General features: G+C 47.2%; 1 protein-coding gene across 2 annotated transcripts in view; it reads right to left on the bottom strand.

Moving 5' to 3' along the window:
• iqck (IQ motif containing K) overlaps nucleotides 1-26,763 on the bottom strand; it is a 122,545-nt gene that overhangs the window by 4,465 nt on the left and 91,317 nt on the right. For both annotated transcript variants that reach the window (XM_072481888.1, XM_072481889.1), the window contains one exon: nucleotides 15,859-15,973. In XM_072481888.1, the coding sequence (XP_072337989.1) occupies nucleotides 15,859-15,973 (115 nt within the window). The remainder of the gene's footprint in view (nucleotides 1-15,858; nucleotides 15,974-26,763) is intronic.

Below are 26,763 nucleotides of genomic sequence, written 5' to 3'. Positions count from 1 at the left end.
GGAGGGGTTTATCAGACAATGAATTTGGAGAGGAGGGGATTATCAGTGTGAATTTGGAGAGGAGGGGATTATCAGTGTGAATTTGGGGCAGGAGGGGATTATCAGACTGAATTTGGAGAGGTGGGGATTATCAGTGTGAATTTGGGGCAGGAGGGGATTATCAGACAGTGAATTTGGAGAGGAGGGGATTATCAGTGTGGATTTGGAGGGGAGAGGATTATCAGTGTGATTTTGGGCCAGGAGGGGATTATCAGTGTGATTTTGGGGCAGGATGGGATTATCAGTGTGATTTATTCCTGATGCTTCTTGTGTTGAAGTATACACACTTCAACCCATCTCCGTGCCTGCAAATACTCTCCTTTGTCAGTGTTCCCTTCCCCACTGCCTCACTACACGCTTTGGCGTCCTGAATATCGGCTACCTTAGTTGCTGGACTACAAATCCGGTTCCATTTCCCCAGCCAAATTAGTTTAAACCCTCCCAAAGAGTATTAGAAAACATCCCTCCCAGGATATTGGTGCCCCTCTGGTTCAGATGCAACCCGTCCTGCTTGTACAGGTCCCACCTTCCCCAGAATGCGCTCCAATTATCCAAATACCTGAAGCCCTCCCTCCTACACCATTCCTGCAGCCACATATTCAACTGCACTCTCTCCCTATTCCTAGCCTCGCTATCACATGGCACCGGCAACAAACCAGAGATGAGAACTCGGTCTGTCCTGGCTTTTAACTTCCAGCCTAACTCCCTAAACTCGTTTATTACCTCCACACCCCTTTTCCTACCTACGTCGTTGGTACCAATGTGCACCACGACTTCTGGCTGCTCCCCCTCCCCCTTAAGGATCCTGAAGACACGATCCGAGACATCCCTGGCCCTGGCACCCGGGAGGCAACATACCTTCCGGGAGTCTCGCCCGCGACCACAGGATCTCCTTTCTATTCCCCCTAACCATTGAATCTCCTATTACTGTTGCTTTTCTATTCTTCCCCCCTTCCTTCTGAGCCCCAGAGCCAGACTCAGTGCCAGAGACCTGGCCGCTAGGGCCTTCCCCCGGTAGGTCATCCCCCCCAAACAGCATCCAAAACGGTATACTTGTTTTGAAGGGGAACGGCCACGAGGGATCCCTACACTGTCTGCCTGTTTGTTTTCTTTCCCCTGACTGTAACCCAGCTACTCTTGTCCTGCACCTTGGGTGTGGTTACCTCCCTGTAACTCTTCTCTATCACCCCCTCTGCCTCCCGGATGATCCGAAGTTCATCCAGTTCCAGTTCCCTAACACAGTCTCCGAGGAGCTGGAGTTGGGTGACCTTCCCGCAGGTACAGTCAGCGGTGGTATCCCTCACCACCCACATCCTACAGGAGGAGCATGCAAATGGCCTAGCCTCCATCCCCTCTTACCTTACAGAATATAGCTGCCCTGTGCACCAACTGGACCTCCGCCCTCCGACTCTGCTCCCAGTCAGCTGCACTCTCTGTAAACTCCTGGCTCCCTTCTCGCTTTTTGCGGAAATGAAATGAAAGGAGCACCTTACTCCCTCCTCACCTAACTCCCTCAGTCACCAAACTCTCACTATAGCACTCAAATGCACCAAATTCAGCACTGTGCAAACAAAGTCTGCACTGTAGGGGATCACTTTTATACTGTGAATCTAGCCTCTGAAAACTGGCCTAATCCAATTAACTAATTAACAAGCTCCAGCTGCAAGTGCCTACAAGTAGAAGCTTTGTTTAAAGCTGATTGAAAATTCACCTTCTTCTAAACCAAACAGCAACTTTTAAGTTAATTAACTAAATAAAAGAAAGACTAGACTTTAGATAAAATGAACCCTTATACTCCCTCGGTCACCAAACTCTCCCTATAGCACTCAAATGCACCAAATTCAGCACTCGTTCGTTTTATTGGCAGTTTAGCATGGCCAATCCACCTGCACATCTTTGGACATTATCTTTGAGTGCTCAAATATACATTTTCATTTCTCATCTCATCAGGGGAGTGGGCCTAGACAGGGTGCTCTTTCAGAGGGTCGGTGCAGACTCAATGGGCCGAATGGCCTTCTTCTGCACTTTAGGGATTCTGTGATTCTATCTCTGTATATTTCAACCATTCTAGAAATTAAAATTGACCACTTTACTGTTGCAGGTACTTGAAACCTAGGACAGTTTGAACCATGTACAGGAGCAAATTACTGCCACTATCTCAGCAGGTCTGGTATCCCTCACCAAGAGAAAATGCTGGAAAATCTTTGCAGGTCTGGCAGCATCTGTAGGGTGAGAAAAGAGCTAAAGTTTTGAGTTCAGATGACCGTTTGTCAAAGATTATCAGTGTGAATTTGGAGCAGGAGGAGATTATCACAGTGCCCATGATTGTCAGCTTTGACAAAGGGTCACCTGGACTCAAAACATTCGCTCTTTTCTCTCCCTCAGATGCTGCCAGATCTGCAACGACTTTCCAGCATTTTCTCTTTGGTTTCAGGTTCCAGCATCCGCAGTAATTTGCTTTAATGCTGCCACTATCTTTCATTTCAAAATGTATTGCATGGATTCTTACTGACAGAGAATTGAATATTTTTCATACACAAATCACACTGGCAATTGTGCAGAACATAATTGGGGAATTAGATGCCTTTTCCAAAATTCCACATGTGTGTACCTCACAGCAGCAAAGTGTCAGGAACACAATGAAAGCTCAGCTGGAATAACAGGTTCGCACCTTAGCTGGCGTGAAGTCTCTTGCTCACTGTGATATGCAACAGGAATAGTGGGTGGACTTTGAGAACACAATGCAACGTGGGTCGGTCCTCGGAACAAAAACCTTCTAATTCGAGCTAGGTCGTTCAGGAGCGATGTCAGCATTTCTTCACACGAGGGTCATAGGAATTGGGAAGTCTCTTCTGAGGTTAAGTCCGTTTCCAAGTTTCAAAACTGGGATTGATTTTTTTTAAGCAATGGTATTAAGGGACCTGGAACTAAGGGAAGGGGGTGAGGTTGTGACATAAAGCAGTCATTATCTAATTAAATGGGAAAGCAGGCTCAAGCGGCTGAATGGCCTCTTCCTGGTACTATGATCTGATCATAAAGCCAAGGGCAGTAGGTACACGGTAACCCCACCAGCTGCAAGTTCCCCTCCAAGCCACTCGCCACCCTGACTTGGGAATATATCCCTGTTTCTTCACTGTCGCTGGGTCAAAATCCTGGAGCTCCCTCCATAACAGCATTGCCCCTAGAAGACAGCTCACCACAACCTTGTCAAGGGCAATAAATGCTGGTCTAGCCAGCGATGTCCACATCCTGTGGACAAATATTTTTTAAATCTTTAATTTCTATTATAGTGGATGAAGCATCAGCAGAGGAACATTTATGAAGCAGTGATCATTGTAGCATAAAGTTTAGATTGGTTATCATAACCAATCTAAAGTAAAGATAATTAACTGGAGGAAAGCTAACTTCAATGGGGCAAGAATGGTCTGCCTCTGATCAACTGGAATCAAAGGCTGGCAGGCAAAACAGTATCTGAACAATGGGCTACATTCGAGAAGTGAGAGAGAATTCGGCACTGTCAATGTATATTTCCACACAGGGGAAAAACTTCACCCAGGATTACAAAAGAAATCGAGATTAAGATAAAGCAGAGAAAGTGTGTTTGTGACAGGTGTCAGGTGGCCAGGCTAATATCAAAGGTTCAGAGTGGGAGTGAAAATGCAAAACGAGAAGCAAAGAGAGAATGAAAAAGGAATTCAAGGTCTTCATAAGCCAATAAACAGTAAAAGGTTGGTTTTTAAAAAAAAGTAGGGATCTAAAAGGGGATATACACATGGAGTTAGCGTCAAGGCTAAGAAATTAATTGAATATTTTGCATCTATCCCTACGAAGGCCATGGTGTAAAAAGGAGGCAATTCAGTCACTCAAAGGGTATAAAATTGATAAGGAGGTATTGGATACGCAACTCAAACTCCTGATAAGCTCATGAAATAAAAGGCATATTAGCAACAAGGATACAAAATTGACTGAGTGACAGGAAGCAGAGACGAGTGGTTAATGGATGTTTTTGAACTGGAGGAAGGTTTGTAGTGGAATCCCTCAGGATCTGTTGGAACTCCTGCTCTTCCTAATGTGTATTAGTGACCTAGACCTTGGTGTACAGGACACGATTTCAAAATATGCGATGCTAAACTTGTAGGAAGACTACAGAGAGACAATATAAAATAAGGATATAACTCTAAAGGAGCAGAAGGAGCTGGGTGTATATGTGCAAAAATCATTGAAGATGGTCAGGCAGGTTGAGAGAGTAGTTAATAAAGTATACAGTATCCGAGAGGCTGAGGCTGAGAGTACAAGGAGGTTATGCTGAACCTGTACAGAACACTGGTCCAGTCTCAATTGGAGCAATTGGGTGGGATTTTCTGCCCCCCCCCCCCCCCTCCCACGGCCTGTCTTAGATCCCCCGCCCTATCCCGTAACCCCACCTAACTTGTACATCAATGGAGACTAAGGGGCAATTTTAGCATAGCCATTCCACCTGACCTGCACATCTTTGGACTGTGGGAGGAAACCGGAGCACCCGGAGGAAACTCACAGACACGGGAGAACGTGCAGATTCCGCACAGACAGTGACCTAAGCCGGGAATCGAACCCAGGTCCCTGGCGCTGTGAGGCAGCAGCGCTAACTACTTGCCACCGTGCACTTTCACTACACAGACTGCAACAGATCAAGACGGAGTGGTTCATAAGAACATAAGAACTAGGAACAGGAGTGAGCCATCTGGCCCCTCGAGCCTGCTCCTCCATTTAATGAGATCATGGTTGATCTTTTTGTGGACTCAGCTCCACTTACCCGCCCGCTCACTGTAAGCCTTAATTCCTTTACTGTTCAAAAATCTATCTACCTTTGCATTAAAAATATTTAACGAGGTAGCTTCACTGGGCAGGGAATTCCACAGATTCACAACTCTTTGGGTGAAGAAGTTCCTCAACTCTGTCCTAAATCTGCTCCGCCTTATTTTGAGGCTGTGCCCCACTTTTTCTGGGATGGACACCAAATGCTGGTTTTGCTAGTGCTGCCCAGATCCCAAGGATGAATATTTTAAAAATGTCTTGTGAGGGCTCTTCTGCAGCTTTAAAGGTTAAATGAATGCAACCATGGCAACACAAACCCATGTTCTGTCCTTGAAAAATCATTTGTGCATGGATTTTATATAGTCTGACTCAGTGAAATCTGAACTCTGACTTTCAATGGAAATTTAATATAACCGCTGAAAATAGCAGCAGATGCCGCTCCTGGCCGCTCCTGACCGACACTGCAGTAGCTTCTTGCAGCTGTGCAACATACACACACACACAACATAAAAAGGACATAAAGTCAAAGTGCACGCTTCCTGCTCACGGAGTACAGCACATTAAACACCAACAGCATAGCAACCAGGTTTCCCACTTCCTTTTCATTGAGGAAGCTTGCAAAAATGTTTCCTCATTAAAAGTTACAGCTTTGGGAGTATGGTAATGAACAAACCATCATTCATAGAGAAAAACAATGGTAAAGAAAAAACGTCTTTGAATCCATGATTGTTAAACATCTGCAATTCTGGAGGGAGGGATTTCACTCTTCACTATTTTCGGTGATATTTTTAATCCGTGATTTATCCCATTGAAAATTGCAAAAGATCTTCCCTCTAGGCAACTATATAGTCAATGTTGTCCCAGTTGCTGCTTAGGCCACCCCCCTTAGGCTGGTACATGATTAGCACATGTCCAACCATCAAAATATCAAGAGCGTCTGTTAATTCTTACTCTACGGGTGAGTTCCTAGCACAAATAGCAGCAATTAGTAATAACATAAGACCATAAGGGGTAGGAGCAGAAGTAGGCCATTCGGCCCATCGAGTCTGCTCCATCCTGGATCATGACTGATCTGATGTGATAACCTTCAACTCCACTTTCCCGCCTTATCCCCATAATCCTGGTTCCCCTCCCTGATTAAAAATCGGTCTATCTCAGCCTGGAACATTCTGAACGACCCAGCCTCTACAGCTCTCTGCAGTAAAGAATTCCACAGATTCACTCCACTCTGAGATGAAATTCCTCCTCATCTCTGTCTGAAATGGCGACCTCTTACTCTGAGATTGAACCCTCTGGTCCTACACACTCCCACAAGGGGTAACATCCATTCAGCATCTACCTTATCAAGCCCCTTGAGAATCCGATATGTCTCAATAAGGTCACCTCTCATTCTTCTAAACTCCAATGTGTACAGGCACAATATACTCAACCTTTCCTCATAAGAAAACCCCTCCATCCTGGGACAGCCTAGTGAACCTTGTCTGTACTGCCTCCAATGCCAGTGTTTCCTTGGATAAGGGGGCAAAAACAGTTCACATGTCTCTCCATAAGTAGGAAGATAGCATATAATGGATCAGAATTTGTGGTAGTAGAGCATTTAACATAACCTATCACTAGACTTGCATCTTCAGCTCAAAACAATTTATGTTAATCTTTCAAGGGAAGTGGGCAATTAGTTGTCCATTCCTAAATGTCCTTGAACTGAGTGGTTTGCTAGGCCATTTCAGAAGGCAATTGCTTTGGCTCTGGAGTCACATGTAGGCCAGACCGGGTAAGGATGGCAGATTTCCTTCCCAAAAGGGTATTAGTGAACCAGGTGGGTTCTTAACAACAACTGATAACAGTTAGCATGGTCACCATTACTGAGTCTATATTTTACAATACAGATGTATTAATTGAGTTCAAATTCCACCAGTTGTGGCAGGATTTGAACCCATGCTCCCAAAACATTAGTCTATGCCTCTGGACAGGTAGTCCAGTGACATTACCACTTGCTGCAAGTATGAGTTGACAAAGCAGCAAAAAGAGATGTCAGGAAGCAGAGGTCGTTTTAAGTGATACATGGTTGTATTGTCTGATAATAGAAGGTATAGATTTAAGTGAGTTTAACTTAGTGTTTTTGTGTATGAAAGGGTAAAACTCTAGTTAAATTTATGTTAAACAAAGGTGTTTACATGTATGGAGGTTTTTGGTTTCAGTTCAAACTGTGTTGGTATTGTGCTCAGAGAGTTTATGACATGGAAGATGAATGAGGGCATTGGAGAAAGGATGAGTTGTGGTTTAGCAACTGGGGCACATTTTGGGTAGGAAGGTTTTTTGAGTTTAGTGTTAGCTGAAGTCCTATCAGTTGAAGCTTAGCATTGAGAGAGAAGGTCGCTCTCACAGCCCTGCTCATATCAGAGAGTAATGGACAAGAAAGCAAGTCCAGAAACTAAAAGACAGTCAGTTCTAGAAACTAGAAAATGAAGATAAGTTCCCAGGAAGATTGAAGTAAAAAAAGGCTTAAAGAGGAACTGCCATTGGGCAGAGTACAGGCTCATTGAAGTTAAAGTCAGGGCTGAAAAGTGTAGACCTAGTGGAGTTCGCAAGTGAAAAGCCAGTGATATCGGAAGCATTCCTAAGGTTGGTGATATCTTACGATAGCCTGTGGCATAAATGGTTGAAGCAATTATGAAGCAATTGGTGGCTGGATCCCTGAGAGACTGTGTGAAAGTTTGAAAGCTCCTGGCTGTTTAAGAAAAAGGAATACTGAAAGGAGAGTTTAAAAACCTGGAGGTGGATCCTTGCTGAAAATAGCTGAGGGAAACCATTATTTGAAAGAAGATTCTAAAGCTTATCTTTCAAGAGCAGAGTTTGGAATCCCAGGCTGGAGTACAGGGTGGCCCGCCTCTCACCCACCGCACCCAGCAGGGTCTCCAGCTCGGTGTCAGTGAAGCGTGGTGCTTCGCACGTTACTGCCATCTCATTGGCTGGCATAGTGTGTGCGTGTGGGGAATGAAGTGTGTATATGCGGCTGCAGCTTCTTCCCGAGTGTCAATCGCGAATCCGGCAAATCCGTTACGTTTCTCATTAGGGTCGATTGTGTTCTTTGTGGTGCCAGTGCTAGCCCCTGAAAAGTTGCTGACTCGGTCTGGGTGCGGCGCCAGTTTTGCTTTCGTGGAACTTCATGAATCCTGCCCTGGTGTCAACGCTAAGCCTCAGGAATGGAGAATCTCACCCAATGTTGTGCCCCTTTATCCTCGTCATTCAACAGAAATTTCTGGCCCAATTTTTTGAAAAAGGAACACGCACAGGAAAGGGACACCACAATGTAGCCTTGTTGAGGAAATTACCCTGGAAATACTGACAACAGACACCAGAGTATCGTACAAGGTATTTAGTGGCTGACAAAGGTGCATCTACAGCCTTTTTGATCTCAAGATCATTTCATTAGTGCTGTTCATTGTTTCCTTCTCCAGATACTGCCGGGTGTCACAAGCACATTGCACATGGCCTTTGTTAAGGTCTATTGTTAGACCTTACTGTAGAATACCCCCTTGCTTTCTTTCTTTTTTATCTAGAGGGGATGGCAGGGAAGGTAGTGCAATGTTCCTCCTGCAGAATGTTTGAGATGAGGGACGCCGTCAGTGTCCCTGCTGATTTCATCTGTGGGAAGTGCACCCATCTCCAGCTCCTCAGAAACAGTGTTAGGGAACTGGAGCTGGATGAACTTCGGATCATTCGGGAGGCAGAGGTGGTCATAGATAGAAGCTTCAGGGATGTAGTTACTCAGAAGAATAAAGATAGATGAGTGACGGTCAGAGGGACTGGGAGGAAGCAGTCAGTACAGGGATCCCCTGTGGTCGTTCCCCTTAGTAACAAGTATACCGCTTTAGATACTGTTGGGGGGGGGGGGACTTACCAGGGGTAAGCCATGGGGTACAGGTCTCTGGCACAGAGTCTGTCCCTGTTGCTCAGAAGGGAAGGGGGGAGGGGAGTAGAACATTAGTCATTGGAGACTCCATAGTTAGGGGGATAGATAGGAGATTCTGTGGGAACTCGCGGTTGGTGTGTTGCCTCCCAGGTGCCAGGGTCCGTAATGTCGTGGATCGTGTTTTCAGGATCCTTAAGAGGGAGGGGGAGCAGCCCCAAGTCGTGGTCCACATAGGTACCAACGACATAGGTAGGGATAGGGATGTAAGGCAGGAATTCAGGGAGCAAGGGTGGAAACTTAGATCTAGGACAAACAGAGTTATTATCTCTGGGTTGTTACCCGTGCCACGTGATAGCGAGACGAGGAATAGGGAGAGAGAGGAGTTGAACACGTGGCTACAGGGATGGTGCAGGAGGGAGGGTTTCAGATTCCTGGATAATTGGGGCTCATTCTGGGGTAGGTGGGACCTCTACAAACGGGATGGTCTACACCTGGACCAGAGGGGTACCAATATCCCGGGGGGGAAATTTGCTAATGCTCTTCGGGAGGGTTTAAAGTAGTTCAGCAGGGGAATGGGAACCTGAATTGTAGCTCCAGTATACAGAAGGTTGAGAGTAGTAAGGTCATGAGTAAGGTTTCAAAGTTGCAGGAGATTACCGGCAGGCAGGAAGGTGGTTTAAAGTGTGTCTTCTTCAATGCCAGGAGCATCCGGAATAAGGTGGGTGAACTTGCAGCATGGGTTGGTACCTGGGACTTCGATGTTGTGGCCATTTCAGAGCCATGGATAGAGCAGGGACAGGAATGGTTGTTGCAGGTGCCGGGGTTTAGATATTTCGGTAAGCTCAGGGAAGGTGGTAAAAGAGGGGGAGGGGTGGCATTGTTAGTCAAGGACAGTATTACGGTGGCAGAAAGGACGTTTGATGAGGACTCATCTACTGAGGTAGTATGGGCTGAGGTTAGAAACAGGAAAGGAGAGGTCACCCTGTTAGGGGTTTTCTATAGGCCTCCGAAAAGTTCCAGAGATGTAGAGGAAAGGATTGTAAAGATGATTCTGGATAGGAGCGAAAGCAACAGGGTAGTTGTTATGGGGGACTTTAACCTTCCAAATATTGACTGGAAACGCTGTAGTTCGAGTACTTTAGATGGGTCCGTTTTTGTCCAGTCTGTGCAGGAGGGTTTCCTGACACAGTATGTAGATAGGCCAACGAGAGGCGAGGCCATATTGGATTTGGTACTGGGTAATGAACCAGGACAGGTGTTAGATTTGGAGTTGGGGGGGAATTTGGTGATAGTGACCACAACTCGATTACGTTTACTTTAGTGATGGAAAGGGATAGGTAAATACCGCAGGGCAAGAGTTATATCTGGAGGAAAGGCAATTATGATGCGATGAGGCAAGACTTAGGATGCGTCGGATGGAGAGGAAAACTGCAGGGGATGGGCACAATGGAAATGTGGAGCTTGTTCAAGGAACAGCTACTGCATGTCCTTGATAAGTATGTACCAGTCAGGCAGGGAGGAAGTGGTCGAGCGAGGGAACCGTGATTTACTAAAGCAGTCTAAACACTTGTCAAGAGGAAGAAGGAGGCTTATGTAAAGATGAGACATGAAGGTTCAGTTAGGGCGCTCGAGAGTTACAAGTTAGCTAGGAAGGACCTAAAGAGAGAGCTAAGAAGAGCCAGAAGGGGACATGAGAAGTCTTTGGCAGATAGGATCAAGGATAACCCTAAAGCTTTCTATAGATATGTCAGGAATAAAAGAATGACTAGGGTAAGAGTAGGGCCAGTCAAGGACAGTAGTGGGAAGTTGTGCTTGGAGTCCGAGGAGATAGGAGAGGTGCTAAATGAATATTTTTCGTCAATATTCACACAGGAAAAAGACAATGTTGTCAAGGAGAATACTGAGATTCAGGCTACTAGACTAGAAGGGCTTGGGGTTCATAAGGAGGAGGTGTTAGCATTTCTGGAAAGTGTGAAAATAGATAAGTCCCCTGGGCTGGATGGGATTTATCCTAGGATTCTCTGGGAAGCTAGGGAGGAGATTGCTGAGCCTTTGGCTTTGATCTTTAAGTCATCTTTGTCTACAGGAATAGTGCCAGAAGACTGGAGGATAGCAAATGTTGTCCCCTTGTTCAAGAAGGGGAGTAGAGACAATCCCGGTAACTATAGACCAGTGAGCCTTACTTCTGTTGTGGGCAAGGTCTTGGAAAGGTTTATAAGAGATAGGATGTATAATCATCTGGAAAGGAATAATTTGATTAGAGATAGTCAACACGGTTTTGTGAAGGGTAGGTCGTGCCTCACAAATCTTATTGAGTTCTTTGAGAAGGTGACCAAACAGATGGATGAGGATAAAGCAGTTGATGTGGTGTATATGGATTTCAGTAAAGCATTTGGTAAGGTTCCCCACGGTAGGCTATTGCAGAAAATACGGAGACATGGGATTCAGCAGTTTGGATCAGAAATTGGCTAGCTGGAAGGAGACAAAAGGTGGTGGTTGATGGGAAATGTTCAGACTGGAGTCCAGTTACTAGTGGTGTACCACAAGGATCTGTTTTGGGGCCACTGCTGTTTGTCATTTTTATAAATGACCTGGACGAGGGTGTAGAAGGATGGGTGAGTAAATTTGCAGATGACACTGAAGTCGGTGGAGCTGTGGACAGTGCGGAAGGATGTTACAAGTTACAGTGGGACATAGATAAGCTGCAGCGCTGGGCTGAGAGGTGGCAAATGGAGTTTAATGCAGAAAAGTGTGAGGTGATTCATTTTGGAAGGAATAACAGGAAGACCAGAGTACTGGGCTAATGGTAAGATTCTTGGTAGTGTGGATGAGCAGAGAGATCTCGGTGTCCATGTACATAGATCCCTGAAAGTTGCCACTCAGGTTGAGAGGGTTGTTAAGAAGGCGTACGGTGTGTTAGCTTTTATTGGTAGAGGGATAGAGTTTCGGAGCCATGAGGTCATGTTGCAGCTGTACAAAACTCTGGTGCGGCCGCATTTGGCGTATTGCGTGCAATTCTGGTCGCCACATTATAGGAAGGATGTGGAAGCATTGGAAAGGGTGCAGAGGAGATTTACCAGAATGTTGCCTGGTATGGAGGGAAGATCTTATGAGGGAAGGCTGAGGGACTTGAGGCTATTTTCGTTAGAGAGAAGACGGTTAAGAGGTGACTTAATTGAGGCATACAAGATGATCAGAGGATTAGATAGGGTGGACAGTGAGAGCCTTTTTCCTGGGATGGTGATGTCTAGCACGAGGGGACACAGCTTTAAATTGAGGGGAGATAGATATAGGACAGATGTCAGAGGTAGGTTCTTTACTCAGAGAGTAGTAAGGGCGTGGAATGCCCTGCCTGCAACAGTAGTGGACTCGCCAACACTAAGGGCATTCAAATGGTCATTGGATAGACATATGGACGATAAGGGAATAGTGTAGATGGGCTCCAGAGTGGTTTCACAGGTCGGCGCAACATCGAGGGGCTGAAGGGCCTGTACTGCGCTGTAATGTTCAATGTTCTAAACAGTCTGCATTTAAATAAAAGCAAAATACTGCGGATGCTGGAAATCTGAAATAAAACCAGAAAATGCTGATAGCATCTGTGGAGAAACAGAGTTAACGTTTGATTCTGAATGCTCTGAAATGTCACACAGACTCAAAACGTTTCTCCCTCCACAGATGTTGTCAGAGCTTCTATTTTCATTATAGGCAGCTGCTGTTCTGCTTTAAAAGCCTTGGTTATGTTTTACATAACTGGGCTGGTTTAGCACACTGGGCTAAATCGCTGGCTTTGAAAGCAGACCAAGGCAGACCAGCAGCACGGTTCGATTCCCGTACCAGCCTCCCCGAACAGGTGCCGGAATGTGGCGACTAGGGGCTTTTCACAGTAACTTCATTTGAAGCCTACTTGTGACAATAAGCGATTTTGATTTTTCATTTCATTTCAATGATTCTGATGGATGATTTTTCTCATTATATGACTGCAAATTAAATCTACAGGTTTCTGTATAGCTCTCTTAGGAACCTTGCACTTGTCTTTCTGGATCAAATAATGGCCTGGGCTTGGTGACAAAGCAAGGCAGTCAGCACTGACCTTGAAGACAACTGTGCTGAGAGCTCTCGCAATGTCTGTGGAGAGAACTTTACCTCTCGACATGCAATCAATTGTAGAATGAGTTTAGCAGAATGAGGTGTGATCTCATTAAAACATACAAATTCTGAAAGAGCTTGACAATATCATAGAATTTACAATGCTGAAGGAGGCCATTCGGCCCATCGAGTCTGCACCGGCTCTTGGAAAGAGCACCCTACCCAAGGTCAACACCTCCACCCTATCCCCATTACCCAGTTACCCCACCAAACACTAAGGGCAATTTTGGACACTAAGGACAATTTAGCACGGCCTATCCACCTAACCTGCACATCTTTAGACTGTGGGAGGAAACCGGAGCACCCGGAGGAAACCCACGCACACACGGGGTGAACGTGCAGACTCCGCACAGACAGTGACCCAAGCCGGGAATCGAACCTGGGACCCTGGAGCTGTGAAGCAACAGTGCTAACCACAATGCTACCATGCTGCCCACTAATAATAATCGCTTATTGTCACAAGTAGGCTTCAATGAAGTTACTGTGAAAAGCCCCTCGTCGCCACATTCCGGCGCCTGTTCCGGGAGGCCGGTACGGGAATTGAACCCGCGCTGCTGGCCTTGCTCTGCATTACAAGCCAGCTGTTTAGCCCACTGTGCTAAACCAGCCCCCCCTGACAAGGTAGATACTGTGAGTTTGCGCAGGCTGGGAATTCGGGGAGACAGGCCCTGGAATGGGCCATGCATTCAGCATTGAGTTGAGGAGAAATTTGTTTATTCAAAGGCCTGTGAATCTTTAGAAGTCTCTGCCCCAAAGGTTGTGGAAGTTCATTGTTGACCATATTTTTGGGCGGCACAGGCAGATTTCTGTTCTCTGCGGGAATGAAGGGATTTGGGAAGTGGATTTGACGCCCCAGATCAGCCACATTGAGATCAGAATTTGAGATCATATTGAATGACAGAGCAGGCACGACGGGCTGTGGGATCTATTCATTTCCAGCGTGTTCTGGTAGCATCTTTATTTGGGATTCCCGTGACAATCTGCAATTATGTCATCAAGCTGTCCAAAAAACTAATCATGTTAAAAAACTCTCATCGCCAGCCACCCAGGAAATTAAAGCATTTCCTTGAGGATTACATCCCCCATTGGATAAACACAGCTGAAGAAGAAACATAAAAACTAGTGGAAAAAATAGTGGAAAGCAAGAGAAGTTAGTAATAGATTAAAGGAAAGAGGCTTGTAATGTTGTCAAGAAGAATAGTAAGGCAGGGGATTGGGAAGATTGTAGAATTAAGCAAAAGGATGACCACGATATTGATAAATATAAAATAGGAGAGTAAACTAGCAAGAAACATAAAAACTTTTATAGAATAGAAACATGGAATGTCTGTGCTAGCTCTCTGAAGGAGCAATTCACCCAAAACCACTGCCCTGCCTGTTCCCTGTGGCTCTGAAAATCATTTCCTTTTCAGTTAACCATCCAATCCTTTTTGAAAGCCTCAATCGACCCTGCCTCCATCACCCACAGGCAGCATTCCACATCCCAACCACGAGAGATTCTATAGATATGTAAAAAGAAGGAGATTCTCAAAAGTAAGTGTGGGTCCCTTACAGGTACAGAGAAGCGAAATTATAATGGGGATTAAGAAAATGGCAGATGCAAATACGTTGCATCTGTCTTCAAGGTAGAAGAGACAAAATCATTTCTGGAAATTGGGATTAGAATAGTTAGGTGCTTGGTGCTAGCGTGAACACAATGGGCCGAATGGCCTCTTGTTGTGCTGTGAAACTCTATTAATCTAATATTGGGGAACCAAAGATCTATTGAGAATGAGGAACTAAAATAAATTAGTAATTGCAAAGAAAATACTGGAGAAGTTAACAGAACTGAAAGCCAACAAATTCCCTGGACCAGATGGCCCACATCTTGATATTTTAAAAGAGATGGCTGCAGAGATAATAGATGTTTGTTTTGATCTGCTAGAAGTTCCTAAATTCAAGAATAGTGCCTGTCAATTGCAAGGTAACAAACGTAACTTGCTATTCATGAAAGAAACTATAGGCCAGTTACCCTGACGTCAGGGACAATACTACAATATACTATCATAGATGAGGAAACAGGGTGTTTAGAAAATTATATGTTTGTGGCAGGGCAGATTTATGGATGGGAATTTCTGCTCTCTTTCCTATTCCTGATTTCAAATTTCAACATGGTAACCAGAATCACCTTTGCTTCCGCTATATGTTTCGGAGGATGTAGTGGACTTAACTGCAACTCAAGTTTAAAGGATAATTTGGTGGAATAGATTGGCCTGTCCATTGTGAAAGCAGCTTTGTTTTTAGACATTTCATTTCATTAATGAGATTTTAAACATTTTGTTCATGGAATTTGTGAATGTCACTGGTTGATTCAGTTTATTGTCCATCCCTAATGGCAGCTGAACAGATGGTGTTGAGCTGCTCCTTTTGAACTCCTGCACTCTGTGTGGAGTACATACATCCCGAGTGTGGAGTACGTACATTCCGAGTGTGGTGATGGGTGGCCGATTCAGTTTAATGCTTATTTGACCTTTTATTGGCAGTTTGAAGAACAGAGTGGTTTGCTAGGCCATTTTGGAAAGCAGTTATGAGGCTAAAAGTTTGCTATTTGTCTGGAGTCACATGTAGGCTAGGCTGATAAGGACTGCAGATTTCCTTCACTGAAGGGCACTAATGAAGCAGATAGATGATCAACAAAGACCAGCTTTTTATTTATTGATTGAGTTACATCCCCCAGCTATCATGGTAGATTTGTGTTTCTGGGAGATTAGTTCAGGTTTCTGGATTAGTAGCTCAGTTATTTTTAATTGAGGGGTACTAACAGTGACTGACTGACCTGGTTTGACTGGGACTAATTAGTGTTGCCAGATAAATGGCTGGAATGATAATTTAATTGCGGATTTGTCTCAGAATATTACCTTCTGGAAATGTTAAGACAATCTTATACAATGCATTAAAGTTCAAGGCTTGATACAAACTCATGTCACCTTTAGATTCCTGTTCAGCCCAAAACGTAATGACCTTTCTCTGAAAACCTCTGTTTTCTTCTTTCAGTTCTTTTTGCCACTGTCGCAGCTCTTGTATCGCGGGATCACGGCGAACCTGCGACAACACAATCAGATACACTCAAAAACATGGGGAAATTAGGTCAGAACATTTTTTTAAATCATTCATCAACTCTCTTATTTCAGGTCTATTTGAAAGAAAACTGATTAAAACAGCTCTGATGTTCTGTCACTTTGTGTTCTAATGCTGTTTCAATTTAGATCACATATGTCAATAGATGATATTGTACATTACAGGAACAAGAGTCGGACATTTAACTCCACAAGCCTGTTCCATTACATCAATGAAATTAGGGCTGATTTTCAGCCTAACTCCACATACCCCCTTTTCTTTCATATTTTTAATATCTTTGGTTAACAGTCTATCAATCTCAGTTTAAATTTAATAACTCATCCAGCATCAATTACCATTTGTGGAAGGGGTTCCAAACATCTACCACCCTTTGTATGTAGAGGTCCATCCAGGACAAAGGAGCCGCTTGATTGGCAACCATCCACAAACATTCAATCCCTCCACCACCGACGCACAGTGGCAGCCGGTGTACCATCTACAAGATGCACTGCAGTAACTCACCAAGGTTCCTTAGACAACACCTGCCAAACCCACAACCACTACCATCTAGATGGAAAAGAGCAACAGATACATGCAGACACCACGACCTGGAGGTTTCCCCTCCAAGCCACCCAGCATCCTGACTTGGAAATATATCGCCGTTCCTTCACCTAATTTTTAGACTATGGGTGCGATTCTCTGGAAAGATTTTGAAGTGTGGTAGTGAGCGGGAGTTGCCGCGAGCTTCCCAGCGCTTGACCCAACGAGGCCGGCAACGCTACTCAACATTAATTGGTCCACTTAACGAGGCTTCACGGGCTTCTCGCCGCAAATGATGACTCACCAGCTGATTCACTGGGACTGTGCGCGCCAGCTCCCCGCTGCACTTGCTCAGCCAATCCCAGCCAGCTCGCAACAATAGTGCCCAGGAGATCGGCTCCAAGATTCGGGGACACTGACCCGGGGAGGCTCCTGGACGTGGTGCAGGCCAGGAGGGATGCCCTGCTCCCTGAGGGTCCCGGGGGGGGGGGGGTGAGCCACTGGGCAGCCTGTGCTGCCTGGGACGAGTTGGCAGCTGTCAGTTCGGGGAGTGTGACCAGGAGGACTGGTCTCCAGTGCCGGAAAAAAGGCCAATGATCCACATCAGGTAGCATGAGTGTGTAGACACCCCCCCCACCCCCCCTCCCACCCTCAAGGGAGCATCCACCCCCAAGCCTCTTAGGCTGCCCCAGCCTTCCTCCCCCTCCACCCTCCCAACCCCACCCTCACACCCGCTCTCCCACCACTGTGAACCACGTGTGTGGCTAACGATGTCCTCTCTGTGTCTCCTCAGGAAAAGCTCTCCCACAATCGGCGGGAGAGGGCCCAGACTGGTGGTGGGGTGCCGGACATCAGAATCCTTACCTCCTTTAAGGAGCGGGCCCTGGATGATGCTGGGCAGCCTGGGCTCGAACCAGCTGCCTCCCTGTCCCAGGGCCTAATGGGCACTGACCGGGAGAAGGGGGCAGTGTGTGCTAAGCCAGACCCGCCCAATGGAGGACCGACAGTGGCCACCAGCTCTCCCGAATTCCACTCCTCTGAGGAGGCCGCACCTAGAGGTCAGCACACGGGACAGGGTGGCACAGCTGTGCTAGTGTCGCCGACAAGTGAGCCAGGGGCCCTCCAGGGGTTGGAGGGTGGCATCACCGGGAATGGGGTATTGTTAAACTCCTTTTTGCACAACCATTATGATGTCTCCGTCACTTTCTTCCGCAATGCGGGCTGAACCCCAGACCCTTTGCCCACCTCCTCAGGCAACCCCCCGCCTCACCCACCCTCCCGTGGACATGCCCCCGGAGCTGTGTCCCATCCCCTGGGTGTTCGGATGTTGCATGTCTGGTGTTGCCTCCTGCAGTGTCCGGGCATCACAGTCTGATTGGGTTGCTGGACAATGATTCCCACATGCTACCTGGCCCGTCCACCCACGGGAATTCACTTGGGTTGTGTGAAGTGCTCACTTAACCACGATTAACAATTCCCTATTAGCGACAGCCCTCAGCCACATGGCCAGAGGCTTCAGCAGTCGGTGGGAGTTATGGGTGGTCATTGGGGCAGACGGACAGGGACAAGGGTTGCCCCCGGAACGGTTACACATGGTCCAGGGGTTGGCATGGTGGTGCTGCAAGCAGTTGCCCCCCGGCCCTCTCCTCCCTCCGCCCCCCCCCATGGCGGTCCACCCCTACGAACGGTCACCCACCCCCAGCCGAGGTGGAGGGGCATCCATGAAGGGGCAAAGGAAGAGTTTGGAGAGTGACGGGAGTTAGGGGTGGTTTTTGTTTTATTATTTTCCATTTATTTAAAGAGTGCCAGCTAAAGGGCAAGGAGATTTCTCCTGCCCAATGTGGGCGGTGACCATACCACCACTGGCGGTTTCAAAACTAAGGTTAACAAGTTTTTGATTGGAAAAGGTATAAAAAGTTTCAGAGCCGAGGGTGGTGAGTGGAGGTAGGATATTGTTCAGCTATGATCTAACCGGATGGCAGAACAAACTCAAGGGGCTGAATGGCCTACTGGTGGGGCCTCATGGCCCAATGTTGCTGTATTTCCATAACATTGGGGAAAAATTAACTCCAGTGAACATTCAGACTTCCATTAGTGTATGAAATGAAGCCCACTGTCCAAATAATGACTGATAAGTGAAGTTGATAAAAATCAATTTTGCTGCCCTGAACCTGTCATCTAATATTCACCCCTAGCTGTGAACATCATTTCCAATGGAGATATTAGAGGCAGCACAATGTGTGGTATTCAAAACCGGCTATTTCACAGGCCCTGCACAATGAGAATTCAAACACCCTGGACAACCTCGTCTCAGGACTAACTGCTTTAACTTTTCACAACAGACTTTTTTTGTGAAGGCACAGCTCCTTGCAATATCCTATATAACTGTAACATCCAAAACAACTATAATACCATATGCAACTAATTATAATAATGTAATACCCTATACAACTGACCATCTAACTGACACTGCTGGAGCGCAGCACCTTGTAATATTCTGTACAAACATACAGAACAAATTACATCAGTGAGCTTTCCTGAAGGACACACAGGCATTTGCCAATCATGGGGCCAAGCTCATGGGAATGTTGTTGGAACATAGAGAATGCATTGTGGATCTCGGCCCACTTTTCCAATTGACTGCTTCTTCTATCGGTGTTCCTGGGCCCCTAGGACTAAAGAAATTTGCTCCAACATCTCATTTTTAACAAAGTGCAAATGTTGTACAGCAGATTTTAACTTAAGACAATTCATAAGTCTTGGAAAATGAGGAATGTTTTTCTTTTAAAAGATAACAATTTGCGAAATACAATATTTGACTTTCAAAATCCCCACGATATAAACCAACCCGAGAACTGAAACAGGATAAATTGTAAAGACCCTCAGGTGAAGTTCAAACAGAAATCTCAGTGCAGAAAGAACATTCAGTTACTTCAATGTCACAGTCAGTTATGTAATACTCTGAATGGGGAGACTGCCAGCATTATTGTCGTTTCAAATTGCTCTAACAAAACAGCCATGCATTCTGTAGCACAGCATTATTCCCTATAGCACATGATTCACATTTTAAGCAATCTTCGCTTTGAATTTAACTCACTGCTTTTTATGAATAAATTATTTATACATGCCCACTTATTTTGTGTACATTTTATTTATAACTACACTAGGGGCTTTTCACAGTAACTTCACTTGAAGCTTACTTGTGACATTAAGCGATTTTGATTTCATATATCATTTCTCTGTTTTTCCTAATTGTTAGGAAAACAAAGGTAACATTGAAAGATTTATACTTGTATCGATAGACATTAGAAATAAGGTATAATTTTAAGTGGGTTTAATTTAATGTTTCTGTGCCTTGAAGTGTAAAACCTATAGTTAGATTCATGCCGGACAAAGATGTTTGTATGTGTAGGGATTGGTTAAGTCCCAACTGTGTTTCCATTATGCTTAGAGAGAGTTACGGCATGAAGAATAAATAAACCAGCAGTGGTGCTTAGCAACTAGGGCCTTGTAAGGCAGAGAAGCTTTTAAGTATTAGTTTAGTTGCACTTTATTGCAGTTGAAGACAGGACCTTGGGGGGTGCAAATCTCTCAGCTCAGCCAGAAGACAGACTGGTCAGGATGTGAGCTACAAAGAGCCAGGCATCCTATAGTACAAGTTAACGTCCAGATAACCAGGGAATTGGGCAGAAAGGAAGTTTATGAAGTCTAGAGTTAAATAAACAGAGATCAAGATATTATTTAAAAGAATTCAAGGAAGAGTAAACAAAATGTTCTGAGTTAAAGAGACAATTGCAGTAATCAGATTTAAAGTGGGACAGCAGACTTCAAAGGTAAATAAAATGTCTGATGCCATTTTAATATAGTCTAGGAAACGAGGGTTAAAGCAATTGTGAACAGTTCCTACAGCAGTGAAGATAAAGAAATCTTAAAGGAGTTGGTGCAAAATCTTGGGACTGGGTTTGCTGTTAAAACTGGAGTGAGAATCTTCCGGTGGCACTCGCGAGCGGAGTGGCTGCGTCGAGAAGAGGCTCCCGCCGGTCTGCGATTTTTCAGACTTTTTTGGGGGTTTCCCCATGGCTCTCTCTTCCTGGATTTCTTCGGCCTTTGAGGCCTGAGGGACGGGAGTCGGGTCAGTCCGGTTTGGAGCCGGTGAGGAGCCCCGTGGGAGTGTCCAGCGACCGGAGCGGGAGGCACCAACCCAGAGGTCGGATGCGTGGGCGGAGCTTGACACGAGGCGAGGCAATCGAGGTGGCAGGCCTGAGTCCAGAACGCGATGTAGAGGGGGACTAGAGCTCACTGGGTGGCTCCTACTGAAAATTGATCTTTGAGGAGTTTGAAGTCTGGTCCCCGGGGGAAGAGATTTCTTGACTTTGGAATTATGGGGAAAAGATTTGTGAAAATAATTATTTAGTTATTTTCGGATTGAAGAAAGAAAGAAGAAATAATAAGTTGTTAGAGGATGCGAAAAGCAGCTAGGAAGAAGGAAGAAAACCCCGGTTCGCCGTTTAATGAGAGGACCAGCAAAAGCGCTGACAAGATGGCGGATGCCGGACCGCATGGTGGGGTCGCACTACTTATGGTGGAGAAGATGACCGAGGTGATGGCGGTGGAGCTGGAAAAGCTGTTTGCGAGGCACATGGAGGCTTTGAGGAAGGAGACGGCGGTGGCATTGAAGTCATTGGTGGAGGCGGCAATCACCCCAGTGAGGGTAGCGGTGGCAAAGACATCGGCCGAGGTGAGAGAACAGGGCGAGAAGGTGAAGGAAGTGGAGGAGGCCGTGTCGCAGCACAGCGACCAGTTCACCTCGATGGGTGACGAGCTGTGGTGAGTGGTGGAGGTCAACAGAGGATTCCGAGCAAAGCTCGAGGACTTGGAGAACCGCTCGAGACGGCACAATCTGAGAATTGTGGGCTTGCCCGAAGGGACAGAGGGCCCGAGGCCAACAGAGTACTTCACTAAGAAGTTGGCGGAGTTGATGGGGGAGGGTGAGAACCCCTCCCGGTAGAAGCTGGGCCGAGCTCATCGGTCATTAAGGCCGAAGCCCAAAGTGAATGAGCCGCCAAGAGCAGTAATTATCTGCTTCCATAAGTACTGCATGAAGGAGAAGGTGTTAAGCTGGGAAGGTGCTGGAGTTCGGATCTATCAGGACTTGACGGTTGAGTTGGCAAAGAGACGAGCGGCGTTCGGGCAGGTGAAGGCGGCACTGTACAAAAAGGGGGTGCGATTTGGTATGGTATACCTGGCGTAGCTGAGGGTAACGTATAACGCCAAAGACTTTTATTTTGAGACAGCGGAGGCGGCTGAGCCATTTGTGAGGGCAGAAAGCTTGGGACAGACGTGAGGAGCGGAACTGGAAGAGAGACTGTGGACTGTGTTTGGGGAGCTGAAAAATGTATAAATGCTACAACTTTCTTTTTACTGATGTGTATTGTAATTTACTTCTCTTTGCATTGTTACAGAGTTCAAGTTAATAGTAGGTTGATTGGCGTTCTGTGTTGCGACGGTTAAATGTTATGTTAGTGAAGTGTATGGGTTGGATTGTTGGTTTTGTTTTTTCTTTCTCTGGGACTGGGTGGAAGGGGGCAAGAGGTCTTGGCGGGGGAGCCACCCGCGCTAGCTAACTAAAGTCAGCTAGTGAACGGAGGTGAGGTGAGAGGAGGGCTGCGGACGTTGGAGCCTGGATAGCAGGCTTCAATGGGCCTACGAGGCGAGCGAGGGGGGAGAAGGGATTGATGCTGGGAGATGTTTTTTCAAGGGGAAATGTGGGGGGGTTCTTGGGAGGGGAGGGGGAAAGGGGTTTGATGTTAACAATGGACAGGGGCGGGTCAGGCTTAAGGAGCAGGGCCCGGTGGTATGGTGATGGTGGATAAGAAGGGTGGGGAGGGTGTGAGACCCCCAGTTAGGATAGTCACGTGGAACGTGAGAGGGCTAGGAGGTCCGGTCAAGAAGTCAAGGGTGCTTGCGCATCTTAAAAGTTTGAAAGCTGATGTGGCAATGCTGCAGGAGACTCACTTGAGGGTGAAGGACCAGGTGAGACTAAAAAAGGGCTGGGTTAGCCAAGTGTTTCACTCTGGATTTGACAGAAGGGCTTGAGGGGTAGCGGTGCTGGTCAGCAAAAGAGTACGCTTCCAGATGGAGAAGGTGGTGGCAGATCAGGGGAGTAGATATGTGATTGTGGCAGGGGCGCTGGGGGGGAGATTAGTGGCGCCGTTAAGTGTATACGGTCCCAATTGGGACGATGTGGGATTCGCGAGGAAGGTGTTTGGGGCCATTCCCGACTTGGACACGCATGAGCTGATTGTGGGGGGGGGGACTGGAACTTGGTGCAGGAGCCAAGGTTGGACAGATCACGGCCGCGCTCGCTGGTCCCATCAGGGGGGGCGAAGGCGCTGGCTGGGCTAATGGTGGAAATGGGAGGGGTGGACCCTTGGAGGTTCCTGCACCCAAGGGAACGGGAGTACTCGTTTTTCTCAGCAGTCCATAAGGTATACTCGCGGATCATAGAACATAGAACATAGAAAATACAGCACAGAACAGGCCCTTCGGCCCACGATGTTGTGCCGAACCTTTGTCCTAGATTAATCATAGATTATCATTGAATTTACAGTGCAGAAGGAGGCCATTCGGCCCCCTGAGTCTGCACCGGCTCTTGGAAAGAGCACCCCAACCAAACTCAACACCTCCACCCAACACCAAGGGCAATTTTGGACACTAAGGGCAATTTATCATGGCCAATCCACCTACCCTGAGCATCTTTGGACTGTGGGAGGAAACCGGAGCACCCGGAGGAAACCCACGCAGACACGGGGAGGACGTGCAGACTCCGCACAGACAGTGACCCAAGCCGGAATCGAACCTGGGACCCTGGAGCTGTGAAGCAATTGTGCTATCCACAATGCTACCATGCTGCCTTAAGAACAAATAAATCTACACTATATCATTTTACTCTAATCCATATACATATCCAATAGCTGCTTGAAGGTCCCTAATGTTTCCGACTCAACTACTTCCACAGGCATTGCATTCCATGCCCCCACTACTCCTTTCTTCTTCGACTTCTTTGTGGTGGGGAAGGCTTTGCTGGCTGTGGTTAAGGGGTCGGAATACTCGGCAATTGCAGTGTCAGATCACGCTCCACATTGGGTGGATATGGTGCTAGAGAAGGGGGCAGCGCAGAGACCGGGGTGGAAACTGGATGTGGGGCTTCTGGGGAACCAAGGGTTCTGTGAGAAAATTGAAAAGGTAATGAAGGAATATGTAGGTTTCAATTGTACGGGTGAGGTGACGAAGGCAGTTGTCTGGGAGGCTCTAAAGGCGGGGGTGAGGGGTGAGGTAATTCTGTTTAAGACGAAGGTGGACAAAGAGGAGGTTGGAGCGGCAGAGGGTAATAGATGATATGTTGGAGGTAGATAGGAACTATGCAGAAGATGGGGATCCAGCGAAGCTGGATAAGAGGAAGGAACTACAGGCGAGCTTCGACCGACTGTCCACCAGGAAGGCGGTGCGCCAACTGAGATGAGCAAGGGGTGCAGTTTATGAACATGGAGATAAGGCAGTTAGCAGGTCGGCTCCGGAGGGAAGCAGCGGCAAGGGAAATTCTTCAGATGAGGGATAGGGCAGGGAAGTTGGTGGTGGCTCCGGAGCTGATTAACAAGGTTTTTGAGGCGTTTTCTGAGAGGTTGTACAGGTCAGAGCCACCTGGGGGAGGGGGACAGGGCTACATTAGAAGGAGCAATAGTAGAGCAGGAGATAAAGGATGCGATTGGGAGGATGCAGTCGGGGAAGGTGGCAGGGCCGGATGGGTTTTCGATGGAATATTATAAAAAATTCAAGGATGAGCTGGCCCCCCTGATGGTGGGGATGTTTGAGGAGGCGATAGGGAAGGGGGTGCCACAAACCTTGGGGCAGGCATCGATTTCACTGTTGCTAAAAAAAGATAAGGATCCGACGGAGTGTGGATCATTTCGGCCCAGATCACTTCTGAATGTGGACACAAAAGTATTGGCGAAGGTACTGGCAGGTAGGCTGGAGGAGTGCCTCCCGAAGGTGAGAGGGGAGGATCAGACGGGGTTCGTGAGAGGGAGGCAGCTCTTTTCGAACATTAGGAGGGGATTGAACGTGGTTATGACACCGGCAGAGGGGAAGGAAACAGAGGTAGTTGTGGCATTGGACGCTGAGAAGGCGTTTGACCGGGTAGAATTGGGGTACTTGATGGCAGTTCTGGAGCGGTTTGGGATTGGACCAAGATTTGTGAACTGGGTAAAGCTACCATATCAGGAGCCGAGGGTGAGTGTCCGTACAAACAACATCAGCTCGAGATACTTTTCTCTCCGCCGTGGGATGAGGCCGGGATGTCCTATGTCCCCCCTGCTGTTTCCACTCGCGATTGAGCCGTTGGCCATCGCATTAAGAAGTTCGGGGGTATGGAAAGGAATAGTGCGGGGGGGGGGGGGAATAGAGCATCGGGTGTCCTTATATGCCGACGACTTGCTGTTATATGTGTCGGAACCGAGTATGTCGATAGGGGGAATATTAGAGCTACTGCGGGTATTTGGGTCTTTCTCGGGGTACAAGCTGAACCTAGACAAGAGTGAGCATTTTGTGGTGTCTCGGCTGCCATTCCGTAGGGCAGGGACTCACTTTAGATATCTGGGGTGCAGGTTGCCCGGGAGTGGGGGAGGCTTCGCAGGTATAACATCTCTAGTTTGGTGGGGAGTGTGAAAGACGATCTGGCAAGGTGGGATGGTCTCCCTCTTGTCACTGGCGGGTCAGGTACAGACGGTTAAAATTAATGTGTTGCCGCTATTTCTGTTTATTTTTTAATGCCTGCCGATTTTCCTGCCAAAGGCTTTTTTCAGAGAGATTGAGGGAAGGATTACTTCGTTCATATGGGGAGGGAAGGTGGCCAGAGTGAGAAAGGTGCTGCTACAGAGGGAAAGGCAGGCAGGGGGTTTGGGTCTCCCGAACCTGATGTATTACTACTGGGCAGCAAATTTGGAGAAGGTGCGGAGCTGGGTCAGAGGGGTTGATTCCCTGTGGGTCAGAATGGAGGAGAGTCTGTGCAGGGGGTCGGGACTGAAAGCACTAGCAACAGCGCCGCTCCAGATAGCTCCGGGGGAATACTCAGGGAGTCCGGTAATAATAGCTTCATTGAAAATCTGGAGGCAGTTTCGCCACCACTTCGGGTTGGGGGCAGGGTCAAGGGAAATGCCGATTCGGGGGAAACCACACATTTGAGCCAGGGAGGTGGGATGGAAATTTCCGGAAATGGGAAGAGAAGGGGATTAAGACGCTAAAAGATTTGTTTCTTAGGGGTCGGTTTGCAGGATTGAAGGAGCTGGAAGCGAAGTATGGGCTGTTGCAAGGGGAAATGTTTAGATACATGCAGGTTCGAGATTTTGCCAGAAAGGAGATACAGAGCTTCCCGGGGGAGCCGGCCTCCACATCGCTGGAGGAGGTGCTGACGACAAGGGGACTGGAGAAGGGGGTAGTGTCGGCGGTGTACGGAGCTATTTTGGAAGAGGATAAGGCGCCACTGGAAGGGATCAAAGTAAAGTAGGAGGAAGAGTTGGGAGATGTTATAGAGGAGGGGGTCTGGTGTGAGGTGCTCCGGAGAGTAAATGCCTCCATCTCATGTGCGAGGTTGGGGCTGATACAGCTGAAGGTGGTATACAGAACACACCTCATGAGGGCAAGGATGAGCCGATTCTTTGAAGGGGTAGAAGATGTGTGTGAGTGTTGCGGGGGGAGGGGGGGTCCCGCTAATCACGTTCATATGTTTTGGTCCTGTCCAAAGCTAGAGGATTACTGGAAGGAGGTTTTTAGGGTAATTTCCAAGGTGGTACACGTGAAACTGGACCCTCGCCCCCAGGAGGCCATATTCGGGGTGTCGGACCAGCCAGGGTTGGAAACGGGTGCGGAGGCAGATATCGTAGCCTTCGCCTCGTTGATTGCCCGGAGGTGGATCCTGTTGGGATGGAGAGCAGCCTCTCCACCCAGTGCCCTGGTGTGGTGGGGGGACCTGTTGGAATTCTTGACTCTTGAGAAGGTTAAGTTTGAACTGAGGGGAAGCTCGGAGGGGTTCTACAAGTCATGGGCATTATCATTATGCACTTTCAAGAACTGGATAACATCGAACATTAGTTGGGGGGGGATGGGTGGGAGGATTGGAGGGGGGGCTGTGTGTATTAAGGGTGACTATGGGTAATCCTTGATTCCTTTTTGTCATTTGT

Source organism: Scyliorhinus torazame, chromosome 17, assembly GCF_047496885.1.
Source record: "Scyliorhinus torazame isolate Kashiwa2021f chromosome 17, sScyTor2.1, whole genome shotgun sequence".
In the NCBI taxonomy this organism is placed as follows: Eukaryota; Metazoa; Chordata; class Chondrichthyes; order Carcharhiniformes; family Scyliorhinidae; genus Scyliorhinus; species Scyliorhinus torazame.
This window is presented reverse-complemented; position numbering and strand designations above follow the sequence as displayed.